The sequence below is a fragment of the Papio anubis genome, chromosome 15, assembly GCF_008728515.1.
Source record: "Papio anubis isolate 15944 chromosome 15, Panubis1.0, whole genome shotgun sequence".
Taxonomy (NCBI): Eukaryota; Metazoa; Chordata; class Mammalia; order Primates; family Cercopithecidae; genus Papio; species Papio anubis.
In genome coordinates, this window is record NC_044990.1 from 90279396 (window position 1) to 90292784 (window position 13389).

Below are 13389 nucleotides of genomic sequence, written 5' to 3' on the forward strand. Positions count from 1 at the left end.
ACTGAATCTCCCAGCACCTCGACCTTGGACTTCCAGCCTCCAGAACTATAGGAAATCAATGTCTATTGATTAAGACACACAGTCTGCGGTATTTTGTCCCACAGCCTGTGATGACTGAGACACTCACTTAACACCATAAAGGGGTGTGGTAAGAACATAACACGAAGGGCCCAGCTCCACCCTCCCTGCACCCACACCTGTGTCCTCCCACTTGGGGCTTGTGCCCAGCTCCACCCCTTAGCCCTGGCTGAGCCCCGTGCATCGTGGTTTGTAAACAAACCATCAGAAGCTGGGAAGTACTCACACCCAAGTCCTGATGGCCCCTGCTCCTTTTCCACCATGGTCATGAGAACATGCTCAAGCCAGCCTGCGGGGAGAGGCACACAGTCTGTATCTCCACAACCCCAGCCGAGAGCCAACTGCCATAAGTGAGTGAGAATAACTGAGTGAGCCCAGCCCAGACCTGAAGAACTGGCCAGCTCAGCCCAACCAACATTGCTGGCCACAGGCTTAAGCCACTGAGTTTTGGAGCGGTTTGCCATGCAGCATTATGGTGAAAACAAATGGCTTAGACTTGTGGGAGCTATCAGCTTAGAGGCTCAGAGGGGTATTTGACTTGTCAGAGGTCATCAGCTAGTAAACCACTGGCCAGGAATTAAATCGAGCTGGTGTGACCATGCTGAGCGCTTAGCCTGGTGCACACTGCCTTCCAGAGCCTAACCCACCATGGACACATGTCCTGCAAGCATGCGCTCATAGACATGCATGGATTGGACTAGAGGAAAATAGGAGCTGCCTCTGCTTCCCTGCTATTCCCACTAAGGACAACAGAAAGCCCTGGACACTGCCCACAAGACAAATAGAGTCTTAGAGAGCTGGAAGGAAGAAGGTAGACCCACTAGGGACCTTGGATCGAGGAATTGCCCAGCAGGAAGTTCCCTGGGTTTTCCTTTTGCCTCATGTCTCCCAAGTGGGTGCTGGAGAAGCTGGCAGCACAGAGATGGCCATGGATTCAGACCAAAAAAAGACTCCAGAAAAGCCTACCCTCTGCAGCCACAAGACCAAGGAAGCAGCAGCCCTGCAGGACACAGTAACTTCTCTCCTCCAGCCAAATACCACAGAGCTGTGGCCCTGTCCCCACCCCTCCAGCAGAAGTCAAGTGGGGAGCCTGGACTTCTGCCCTCAGCACACTGTCACGAGATGCCCCAAACCCCTCTTTGGGTGGCATGGGAACAGGCTCACGGAGGGGAACTTGGACTTCCACCCCCAGCTGGTGGTAGCAAGGCCCATTCCCCTCCCCACCAGGATGGTGACAAGAGAGGCAGCACAAAGTGAGAATTCTCATCACCCCCCAGCTGTCATGAGGCCACCACCCCTGTAGTTTCACCTGGGGCCATGTGGGACCAGTAACGAGGCACTCCTGCTCCACCTGCTGCCAGCGGTGGTGCAGAGGTGCCCCACTGTGCCAGTATCAATGAGGGCAGAGAAGGAAGCTGGACTTCCACTCCCAGCATGACAGTGACACGATGGCACCTGCCCTCACCCAGGGTCAGAGAAACCTGCTAAATGGCAAGATGCAGGTAAGATGCAGAGTCTCACAATATGATGTACAAACTGCCCAGGTTTCCATCAAAAATCACTTGTCATATCAAGAACTAGGAAAATCTCAAATGGAACAAGAAAAGACAACTAACAGAGGCCAACACCAAAATAACACAGACATGAGAATTATCTGACAAGGCTGTTAAAGCAGTGATCATAAAAATGCTTCAACAAACATTTACAAACACTCTTGAAACAAATGAAGAAATAGAAATTCTCAACAAATTAAAGGTTTCGGCAAATAGTAAAAAATTAAAAAAAGAACCAAATGGATATTTTAAATCTAAAAATACAATATCTGAAATTCTAAAAATCACTAGATGGGATCAACAGCAGCATAAAAAGAAAAGAATCAGTGATGCAAAGATAAAATAATATAAATTTCTCAGTGTAATCCACTATATCAGCACACTAAAGAAAAAAGAATTACATGATCATACATATTCACGCAGGAAAGAAAATGACAATTCTTTCCAAAATGATACACAGATTTAACACAATTTTCATCAAATTCCAGCTCTTCTTTTGCAGGTATAGACAAGATTATCCTAATATGTAACATAGAAAGTCAAAGGAAGAGGAGTCGATAAAACAGTTTTGAAAAATAATACTAAAGTGGAAGCAATTGCCCTTCCCATTTCCCAGACTTTCGTGTCGCCTCAGCAGTCAGGACAATACGGCATTGGAGAGGCATAAACACGTAGATTAACCAAACAGCAGAGAGAGCCCAGAAATAGCCCCACACACGCATGGCCAGCTGGTTTTTAACAAAAAGCCGAAAGCAAGTCAATGGAAGAAGAACAGAGCACCAGTTTAAATGTAAGTCTTATCACGGAAACATCCAGCATAATTTTTTTTTTTTTTTTGAGACAGAGCTTTGCTCTTGTCACCCAGGCTGGAGTGCAATGGTGCATCGTGGCTCACTGCAACCTCCACCTCGCAGGTTCAAGTGATTCTCATGCCTCAGCCTCCACAGTAGCTGGGATTACAGGTGCGTGCCACCATGCCCAGTAAATTTTTGTACTTTTAGTAGAGACAAGGTTTCACCATGTTGGCCAAGCTGGTCTCGAACTCCTGACCTCGGGTGATCCACCCGTCTCAGCCTCCCAAAGTGCTGGAATTACAGGTGTGAGCCACTGCACCGAGTCCAGAATAATTTTTGACCAAATGTCTGGGTACCAGCCAAGCTGACATACATTTAATCATCGCAGGACCCAGTGGAATCACAAGGTCTTTATAAATCAAGAGAAAGGCAGAAGGCAGAACTGGAGATGGGGAGACTTTGCTACTGGAGAAATGTGGGCAGCCTCCGGATGGTAGAGGAGATGAGGAGCCAGATTCCCCAGAGCCCCAGAGGAAATGCAGCCGACAGCACCCTGGCTTTAGTCTCGAGGCCCAATTTGGACTTCCGGCTTTCAGAACTGGTAAGAGAATGAATCATTGTTGTTGTAAGGCACTAAATCTGCAGGAATTTGTTAGAGAAGCAACAGGAAACTAGTTCAGGTGTGAACAGACATGTTGCCGAGAGGGTGCACAGGTGGCAAGCATGCAAGATGTGAGCGTCGCCAGCCGTTGGGGAAATGCAAATTAAGGTCACACGAGATTGCCACCACACTCCTATTAAACAGCTGAAATGCAAATACAGCCAATAGCACATAGGGACAAGGACAGTGAGAAGCCGGATTTCACATATGTTGCCGGTGGCCATGTAAAATGAAAGAGGGACTCAGGAAATAGTTGGGCACTTTCCTGAAAAACTGAACCTACACTTGCCACACGACCCAGCAATTGCACCACTAGGCATGCACGCCGGGAGAGCGAAAACTTACGTCCACACAAAACCCATACACAGTTGTCTATATTAGCTTTATTTGAAACAGCCTCAAACTAGAAAGCACCAAAGAGTTCTTCAACGTAAGAACAGGTAAGCAAAGCGTGGTACAGTTATGCCACGGAATGCCTGCCGCTCAGCCATGAAAAGGAACTGTCAATGCAGCCAGCAACTTGGATCAATGTCGAGGGCATTATGCAGAATGAAGGAAAAGCCCATCTCGGAGAAACCACCCTTCTGTATGATATTCTCACACGACAAAATTACATACAAGGAAAACAGATGAGTATGTTGGGAGCAAGCCCCCCAAAATCTGGCCATAAACTGGCCCCAAAACTGGCCATAAACAAAATCTCTGCAGCACTGTGACACGTTCATAATGGTTCTAACGCCCAGGCTGGAAGGCTGTGGGTTTACAGGAATGAGGGCAAGGAACACCAGGCCCGCCCGGGGTGGAAAACCGCTTAAAGGCATGCTTAAGCCACAGACGTTTACGCTTAAGCATGCGTGATCCGTGCCTTAAGGACATGCTCCTGCTGCAGTTAACTAGCCCAACCTATTCCTTTAATTCAGCCCATCCCTTCATTTCCCATAAGAGATACTTTTAGTCAATTTAATATCTATAGAAACAATGCTAATGACTGGCTTGCTGTTCATAAATATGTGGGTAAACCTCTGTTTGGGGCTTTCAGCTCGGAAGGCTATAAGACCCCTGATTTCCCACTTTACACCTCTGTATTTCTGTGTGTCTTTAATTCCTCTAGTGCCGCTGGGTTAGGGTCTCCCTGACCGAGCTGGTCTTGGCATGAGTGCTGGCAGGGGGAGGACGTATAGGGCAGTGTGACGGAGATCTCATGGATGTGGAACAAATGCAGCTGTGGTTACACAAATCTACGCACGATAAAATGACAGAACCACACACGTGCATTTCCCCAATAGAAAAAGTCCCTGATGTATGAAGCTTCATCTCACAACTGTCTGACTTTATGATGAAACAAAAGCCATCCACATTCAGCAGAAACCGCACTGTGAGTTTTGACCCTTTCCTGGGCTACTGATACTCCCTTGCCCTGTGGGGCAGCCAGGTGCAGCCCCAGTCAGCCAGGGAATCACGAAAGTCAACAGCCCGCTCTGTGTATTGCTAGAGATTTTTGGATACTCTGTTTTGTGTTTTCACATCCCATCATGTCTACAAAATGCCCACCTGTGTACAGTATTCAACACTTTAGTATAAAATAGGCTTGATGTGAGATGATTCACCCAACCATGGGCTAACGTAAGTGTTCTGAGTAAGTCAGGCTAGGAATCTCTGGTTAATCTGGTAGGTTAATCACCTAAACTACCAACTATGATTAGGTGTATTGAATGCATTTTTGACTTGTGATATTTTCAACTTATGATGGGTTTTTCAGGAGGTAACCTCATCATAAGTTGAGGGACGTCTGTAATGTTATTTTGGTCTGTCTTTTGCCTGATAGTTCTTTATATGTATATATCAAGGAATTTCAAGAAATGTGTATATATATTTAAATATATACTTATTTATTTAAATATATGTAATTATTTAAACATAGGTACTTATTACTTATTTTATATATACTTATTAAATATATCATATATTTAAATATATACTTATAAATAATATATAAATATATATATTTTTAGCGTGCAACAAAAAACAGAAGGAACTGCGACATACTAATCTATTTTGCCCATTTGCATTTACCTGGTTTTGCTACTGTACTAAGTTATGTAGAATGTAAACATGGGGTAAACTGAGCAAAGGGCATGCAGGACCTTCTTGTACATTTCTTTGCAACTTCCTGTGACTCTGTCATCATTTCATAATTAAAAGGCTTTTAAAGAGCATGAATAATTAGCCAGTGTGGTGGTGCGTGCCTGTGGTTCCAGCTACTCAGGAGGCCGAGGCAGGAGGATCTTTTTAATCCATCAAGGCTGCACTGAGCTGTAATCGCACCACCACACTCTAGCCTGGGTGACAGAGTGAGACCCTGTCTCAGAAAAAAACAAAAAGAGCATGAATAAAGTTACCCAAATCTTCTAAAACTGTAACTTGAAACTTGGGTCCTTTCTGAAAAAATAAAGGTTTAAAAAACTAGATAACATGAGCATTGGAATCTGGAACCACTTTGGGCCCTAAAGGGCTGATGCTAGTGAAGTTTGGCTCCAGGGTTGCACAGATTGAGGTACTGCCCCACCCCACCCCCCAGCAAACAAGGAAATGGAGTGTAGCCTCAGTCCGTGGCATGGACCTTGGTTCACTACATTTAACAAAATCCCAGCAGAGGGAAGACAGGCCCCGCTATTCCTGCAGAGATTGTCCCGCTCCACACACAGACTTGTTTCTCCTTCGCACCACTCACCCCAGCACCACCAGACTCAGCCCTCAAACGCTTGCTCAGAGCAGGGTGTACAGGAGAGTGGGGAGGAAACAAACTGAGCCTTAAAAAGTTAGAGGAGGGACAAGTAGTTGCTCAACACTTTTCCCAGCAACCAGAACATCTGGGAGAACTTTCCAAACACAAGCGAGATGAGAAGAAAAACATGGCAATTCTGCAAACATACTAAAACAGATCTCTATAAAATAAAGGAACACCAAGCAAAAGACACACCAAAATAACAACACAAAAGAAAACCAACTCTAAAGGCAGAAAGCTATGGAATAACCGGCAAGCTATAGAAAAGCTCAAAGGTGAGATTTTACACACACAAAATAGAATTGGATGAAAATGAAGTTATTGAAATACATTGAGGACCTACAATGTTATAAACAGCGATGATATAATGACAGAAGCAGCAAGAAACAAAATAAATACCTCTAGAAATTATTACCACAGATAAGAACACAGTGAATACAGATTTTTTTTTTTTTTTTTTTGAAGACAAGAGGGTTATAGCAATTAAGGAAAAGCTAATGGTTAAGGAAGACAGCTAATGGTTAAGGACCATCTGGAGAAGGTCCAGTGTAACAAAACAGGTGCCCCAGGGTAGAGAACCAGAGAGATGGACTGATGACATATTCAAAGACATGAGATTAAAAAGTACCTGAAGTGAATAAAGATTGGGTCTGCAGATCAAAAGGACATACCTTCTTCCTGGGAAGTTTAACAGAGAACAGAAACGCCAAGGTAAATCCTAATTCAGCTGCTTAAAACATCGGTCTTCACACAGCCAAAGCAGATCATCTGCAAGAGGGGGTCCATCTCAGGTGGCCCACAGAGCACTCCACACAGCACTCAGGATCTGCAACGGGGAAACTGTAACAACTCTTGGGGGAGGAGGACTGACCCGTGAATATTGTTTCCCTCCCAGTCACTGTTAGATTCTAAAGTCAACAACCTAAGTTCTCAGGTCTGAAGACGTCCTGGGAAAGAACATTCCTGAGCTCTTCTTAGGGGAAACAAGACGTTCATGGCCAATTAGCACTGAATCAAAAGAAAACACGCACACAGTGAGTAGAAGGGAAGTGAGAGGAAGGGAGAGTGAAGCCGTCCTCCTATTTCAGATCAGGAAGTTCGCTGTTGCTGTGTAAAAGTGAAACATGTACATGTTTTAAAAAAATGCATTGACTCCAAATACCTACGTTTTTCCCCAGAGTCTCCCCTCCTCTCCTTAGAAAGAGCTCTGAGCAACGAACGACTCATAGTGAGGAAATACTGGACGTTCACCGGTTCCTTCAGTTGTGCTTCAGGTTTTTCTCCCTCCATTAAATCTGAGTAAATTTGATGAATTATTTTTGTTGCAGGAGGGAGGTGGTGTGTTCCCACCTTTATGACCTTACGTCCATCCATCCCGCAGGTGTTTGCACCCACAGAAGAGCTCCTCACACCATGTCTATCTTCCCACACACTCAGCAGCCTGTGCACGTAAACAGAAATGGAGAGGCGTCTGCCACGATGTTAACCTGATGTTCATGGTGGTCATGGCTGCGGGGCAACTGGGGTCATTTTTAAATTTTCACCTTTTTATAGTTTCATCGCTTAAGTTCTCTACAGTGAGTAAGCATGATTACAGTATTTATAAAAACAAAAACATGATTTTTCAAAAGCTAAAAACATCAAAGGCAAATATTCTAAGATACTAACAGTGTTAATTGTGGACAATGGAACTAAGTATGTTTGCATTTTTCTTGTTTTGTTTTGGTTTTTCTGTGTGTGTGTGTGTGTGTGTGTGTGTGTGTGTGTGTGTGTGAAATGGGGTCTCACTCTGTTGCCCAGGCTAGAGTGCAGTGATATAATCACAGCTCACTACAGCCTCTGCCTCCCCAAGGTCAGGTGATCCTCCTACCTCAGTCTTCTAAGTAGCTGAGACTACAGGTGCATGCCACCACACCCAGCTAATTTTTGTATTTTTAGTAGACACAGGGTTTCACCATATTGGTCAGGCTGGTCTCGAAATCCTGACCTCAGGTGATCCACACCTCCTAAAGTGTTGGGATTACAGGCATGAGCCACCGCACCCAGCTTTTTAAAAATGTTTTTCTGAGATACAGTCTCACTCTGGTGCCAAGGCTAGAGTGCAGTGGCACAATCACAGCTCACTACAGCCTCTGCCTCCCCAAGGTCAGGTGATCCTCCTACCTTGGCCTTCTGAGTAGCTGGGACTGCAGACATTTACCACCATGCCTGGCTACTTTTTGTATTCGTTGTAGAGATGACGTTTTGTTCTGTTGCCCAGGCTGGTCTTAAACTCTCAGGCTCAAGAGATCCACCCACCTCGGCCACCCAAAGTGCCAGGATAACAGGTGTGAGCCACTGGACCTGGCCTTGCATTTTTCTTTTAATTTTTAAAATGTTTACATTTCCAAAAATTAAAATGATAATAATAAGTGATAATAAATGATAAAAATAAGGAAAGCCAGTTTATTTAAAAAGAGTCATAAAGAGCTCTTTCCTCTTTCCCCTGGAAGATGCAGGAAACAAATCTCTATTGGCATATGACAGAGACAATCTCTCAACTGAAGTGCAACCATGGAGAAGAAAACTTCTAGGAGTCATATGCCGCTGCTATGACAGTTATGCAAATGAATTAAAGTCCCCATTCAAAGAAACTGGTATAAATAGATTAATTTATTAAATTCCCTTCTGGTTTTAATGTTGCATGCAAATACAAATGCAAAGGGAATTATGTGTAAAATTGTTGCTAAAAGACAGCAGAGAATAAGAAAAATAAATTTGCCACCAACCTCCCAAGGGTTGGTGAGAGATTCTCCAAACCCGAATCTCATAAAGCAACTGATTAAAAACACATACCAGACACTCCAGCCTCTTCTTTCCAATTAGCTAAGCAAATCTATGAAACAAGGCAGGCAGAGCTCTGTGAACTAAGCCAGTCTGACTACTATACATACATATATATATATAATTGTGTGGGTTTTTTTGGGTTTTTTTTTTGTTTTTTTTTGAGATAGATTCTTGCTCTGTCGCCCGGGCTGGAGTGCCGTGGCACAATCTCAGCTCACTGTAGGCTCCGCCCCCCAAGGTTGCGCCACTATCCTGCCTCAGCCTCCCAAGTAGCTGGGACTACAGATGCCCACCACCATGCCCGGCTAACTTTTTTGTATTTTTAGTAGAGACGGGGTTTCACTGTGTTAGCCAGGATGGTCTTGATCTCCTGACCTCGTGATTCGCCCGCCTCGGCCTCCCAAAGTGCTGGGATTATAGGCGTGAGCCACCACGCCCGGCCTCTGACGACCATATTTTAGTGCTCAAATCTGTTCCTCCACTCCTGCATCTGGGATTAGTTTGACTCATTTGGCCGATGAGACATTAGCAAATGTGGTGCAAGAAAAGGCTTGTTTGCATCGAGGCTTTCTCTCCTTTCTGCTGTGACCAAGCCCAGGCTGCCTGCCAGAGGCCAAGAGAGCACATGGAGGGAAGCCTCAGCCATCCCAAGCCCCATCATCCTACCTGAGGCCCCAGACATGTCCATGAGGCCACACTAGGCCAGCAGCCACCAGAGCCAACCCACGAGGCTGTGAGCAATCACACATGGGCTGTATTAAGTCACCGAGCTTCGGGCAGCCTGGACAATGACTCCTTCCTCGACCAAACCAGCCAGGCTCCTCTGACTCCTCTTCTCAACAAGGTCTTGCCCCCAGCCCTGCTCAAATTTCTCGTCCTCTGCCCTGAGGTAGAAGTCCCTGGCCTGCCTTAGCCAGACATCCCTCCTTGGTGCAGTGGGTGTCATTTGACAGGCAGCGGTGCAGGCTTCTGCTGTCATGGGAGCTCTGGCTGCCGTCCGTTTGTACATTCAGCCTCTTAGGCCCATGCTACTGGCCCCAGAACGACACTTTGAGTAGCAAGAGCCTGGGTTATAGAAGCGAGCGTCTCACTTGGACCATTCATTAACTCAGAGTGGGACTTGGAACCCACTGGGTTTCTGCAAATGGCAACCATGCTTAGTGCGCCTTTATGGACACGCTGAAAATGTGAAATATCCTCCCCACGCCTTGAGGTAGATTGGCCACCCCTGCGTCTATCAAGAGGAAACCCTGAGCAAAAATGTGCTGTGGATTCCCATACCAGCAATAAAAATTACAGAGCCAGAGATCCATGGTGGCTCAGCCATCCTTGGGGTCCTGCCAGGCCTTGGGGACATTGTCAGTCTTGTGCGTCCAGGACCCCAGCTGATATGGTTTGGCTCTGTGTCCTCACCCAAGCATCATCTTGAATTATAATCCTCACAATCCCACCTGTTGAGGGAAGGACTTGGTGGGAGGCGATGTGATCATGGGAGTAGATTCCCGCATGCTGTTCTCATGATAAGAAGTGAGTTCTCACTAGAGCTGATGGTTTTGTAAGTGTTTGACAGCTTCTTCTTCATGTACTCTCTCTCTCCTGCCGTCTTGTGAAGAAGGCAGCTGAGTCCCCTTCCATCATGACTGTAAGTTTCCTGAGGCCTCCCCAGCCATGCAGAACTGTGAGTCAATTTAATCTCTTTTCTTTATAAATTACCCAGTCTCAGGGAAGTTCTTTATAGCAGTGTGGGAACAGACAAACGCCAGCCTTCTCCACTATGGAGCTGGGATCTGAGGGCTGTTCACCCGGGACCCCGCCACCAGCGGAGTCTAGGCCAGCTGCCCCACTCTGAGCCCTGGATGTAGGAGTCAGTCCAGGGGTGAGGTGGGATCCAGGGGAGCCAACCAGAGTGACTCCTTTGGGGTTTTGTCACTGCACTGATGGAGAAAGCTCTAGAAAGTCTAGGAGATCGAGCTGGGAGGATGATAACGTGGAAATGCAACCATGTTCTCCTCTCATGATTAAAGTCTCACTGCTAGGGAGAGATTGGGGCTGATGCTGAGAAAGAAGGTGTGGGGGAAAGGAGGCTGTAACCTGGGTCATCTGTCTCCTGTTCTTCACAGTCCTGGAATTTTGAGGGCAGAGGAGGATGGGAGGGGACATGGGGCCATGAGTCTCTGTTCTTCAAGGCTGTGTTCTTCAAGGGGCCTTTAAGAGGTGATTAGATCCTCTGGATCTGTCGGTTCTGGCACTTGCTCTATAATTCAATGAACTCTCTGGCATCCTTCAAATTTGCCTCTTTCCATGGGAGCAGATTTTGTTGGCTTTTGGCCACTGGCACTTAGAGTTCTAATTAGTATCTACCCCTTCAGTCCTCAGGGTGCTCAGGACAGAGAAAGTCACCAGAACAGGCAATAAGAAAGAGTGGAGAGGATCTCTGTTACCTTCAGACCAGTCACAGACTCTGGACAGAAACCCTGCCCACCCCAGGCAAGATGCCAACTCCCTTCCTGGTCGTGATGTCACAGGTCCCTGGACATGACCTCCCCACCAGGGCAGGACCCTAGCTCCCTTCCTAGTCATGATGTCACAGGTCCTGACATTCCACAGTGTCCTGGAGACCAAGGGTGGGAAACTGCCAACCTTCAGGACGTCCTTCGCCTTCAGCTGGAGGGAGCATGGCAGTGAACCAGGGAGAAGGGACCCTCTGCTTTGTCCTCCTGCTGTGCTGCTGGCAAGAAACCGAGCTCCGGCCGAGAATTGCGACTCCAGGTAGGGCCCTGCAGGGATGGCTCAGCAGAAAGAGAACTGAACCAGGTGGGCGGCAGCCTCTTCTCCCATGGGTTCCACTTATTCCCAACCTACATGAATTTACCATTTATTCCTTGGGGAATGAATGTAGCTGAAAAGTCTTTCTATCTTTGAAGACCTTTTAAAATCTAGATGCCCATAGGAAAGTTGCATATGTTACTTATTTTAACTTTTTATTACGGAAAATTTCTAACTGGGAAGAATGTCATGAACCTTCATGTAATCACCCTCAGGTTCAATTATTGTGCATATTTTGTTTTTTTCTACACACACACACACACACACACACACACCCCACGCCACATGCACACACTTTTCTTGTTTGGGGAGTATTTTAGCAATGTCCCAGATGTCTTACCACCTCATGTAAAACATTTTCTTGTTAAGAGATGAAAGCATTATCCACCATGTCATAATCACACTAGCACAATTACCAAAAGCCTTTCTTGCAGCTCACACCAGTTAAAAGATATTTGTGATGCTTGTTAAAGATGGGCAGGCAGACTTTATTCAAAGGGGGCTACTACCGTGGTGTGAGCAGGGAGTGGGCTCAACTCCAAATACAGGGAAAGTGGAGAATTGTAGCCAAGGGTCAGGGTGGGTCAGTGGATGAACTAAGAGGTAGGAGAATTCTTTGCTAAACTGATTTAGCAAAGGCCAGGAGGACTTTTATAAACAAAATGAAACATTTATATTTTTTGTCCCACCTGATTACTCTAGAATTTGAATATGATGATTTTCAGGACCATCTAATTGTTTGCATAAGTTTAATAAAAATTAATTCTCCTTACAACAGGACACAAAGGTCTGCTATCTTTGAAGACCTTTTAAAATCTAGACGTCCATGAGAGAGTTGCATATGTTACTTATATTAACATTTTATCATGGAAAATTTCTAACTTGGAAGAATATCATGAACCTCCATGTAGTCACCCTCAGCTTCAATTATTGTGCATATTTTGTTTGGCCAAACAGGAAGCCAGGCCTGAAAGGAAGCCAAGATGATAAAATAATCAAAGATGGAGGGTGAGGAATTTGATCAGATATCAAGGGTGAGCAGGCCAAGACTAGGGGATTTCCACTAAAAGACTTCACAGGATTCCTACTAAACATGGGGAAAAGCAGACAAAGACAGAAGCTAGGGTAAAGGCCAAGTCAAAGAGGAGACTCCGCAGAGTCTGGCATGAGGCAAGTCAAGGAGCAAGGCTGTCTCATTCCCTCCTCTTATTCCAGAAAGAAGAGACATTCCCTTTCCCTTTGAACAAGGTAAGTCCATTTTTCATCTAGTGGAGGATATTTGCTGGATGGTACAAGTAGTCAGGAATTTAATGAGGGGAATGTCTACGAAAAAGAGAAGAAAAACAAAGACTGATAGTTGGAAACGCAGTTCCCAAATCCAAAGGGCAGTCTGTTGAGAAGATTTGTGGATGCTGAGCTCAAGGTATCTTCAACCGATGGGGCAAGGATGGATTTCCTAGTTTGCAGGGGGCATGTCCTTGGTGGCATCATGACCATCAGAGCCACAGTCATGGTTATGCTGGGGGCAGAGCGTGGATGTGTCCAGCTCAGCCTTTCCAGATGGTCCCACAGAAGGCCTGCGTTGTCAAACTTTAGTTCTCAGTAACACCCAGTCAGGAGGGCAGAAGAAAGACTGGAAATGTTAGCCTGGGGACATTGAAGGACTCTAGAAGAATCCAGTCCAGTTTACAGGTAGATAACAAAGTAGAAAGTAAGCTGGAGTTCATCAAAAAGTTAAAAAAAGTAGAATACACAGGGTTATAACTCACAAGGGTGTGCTACCATTTTTCATTAAAACATAAACTATGGCTCTATAGTCACCCCCTTTTTTTGATCCAGGTAACCAAAGTAATGCTATTCTTATCT

At 45.6% G+C, this 13389-nt stretch overlaps 2 protein-coding genes across 8 annotated transcripts in view; one reads left to right on the plus strand and one right to left on the minus strand.

The window, feature by feature from the left end:
• LOC103879492 (LIM domain-containing protein A-like) overlaps positions 1 to 10717 on the minus strand; it is a 29474-nt gene extending 18757 nt beyond the window's left edge. For 2 of the 3 annotated variants that reach the window (XM_021929814.2, XM_021929812.2), the window contains exons 1-2: positions 9364 to 10717; positions 6543 to 7312 (exon numbers count right to left, since the gene is read on the minus strand). The gene's annotated coding sequence lies outside the window, so the exon portion shown is untranslated. The remainder of the gene's footprint in view (positions 1 to 6542; positions 7313 to 9363) is intronic. The other variant, XM_021929813.2, reaches the window with a different exon arrangement.
• A 546-nt stretch (positions 10718 to 11263) lies between these two features.
• Positions 11264 to 13389, plus strand: part of SPACA7 (sperm acrosome associated 7) — a 29905-nt gene continuing 27779 nt past the window's right edge. For 3 of the 5 annotated variants that reach the window (XM_021929815.2, XM_021929816.2, XM_021929817.2), the window contains exon 1: positions 11264 to 11466. In XM_021929815.2, the coding sequence (XP_021785507.2) occupies positions 11276 to 11466 (191 nt within the window). In that variant the 5' untranslated portion in view covers positions 11264 to 11275. The remainder of the gene's footprint in view (positions 11467 to 13389) is intronic. The other 2 variants (XM_009192252.3, XM_003914085.4) reach the window with 2 other exon arrangements.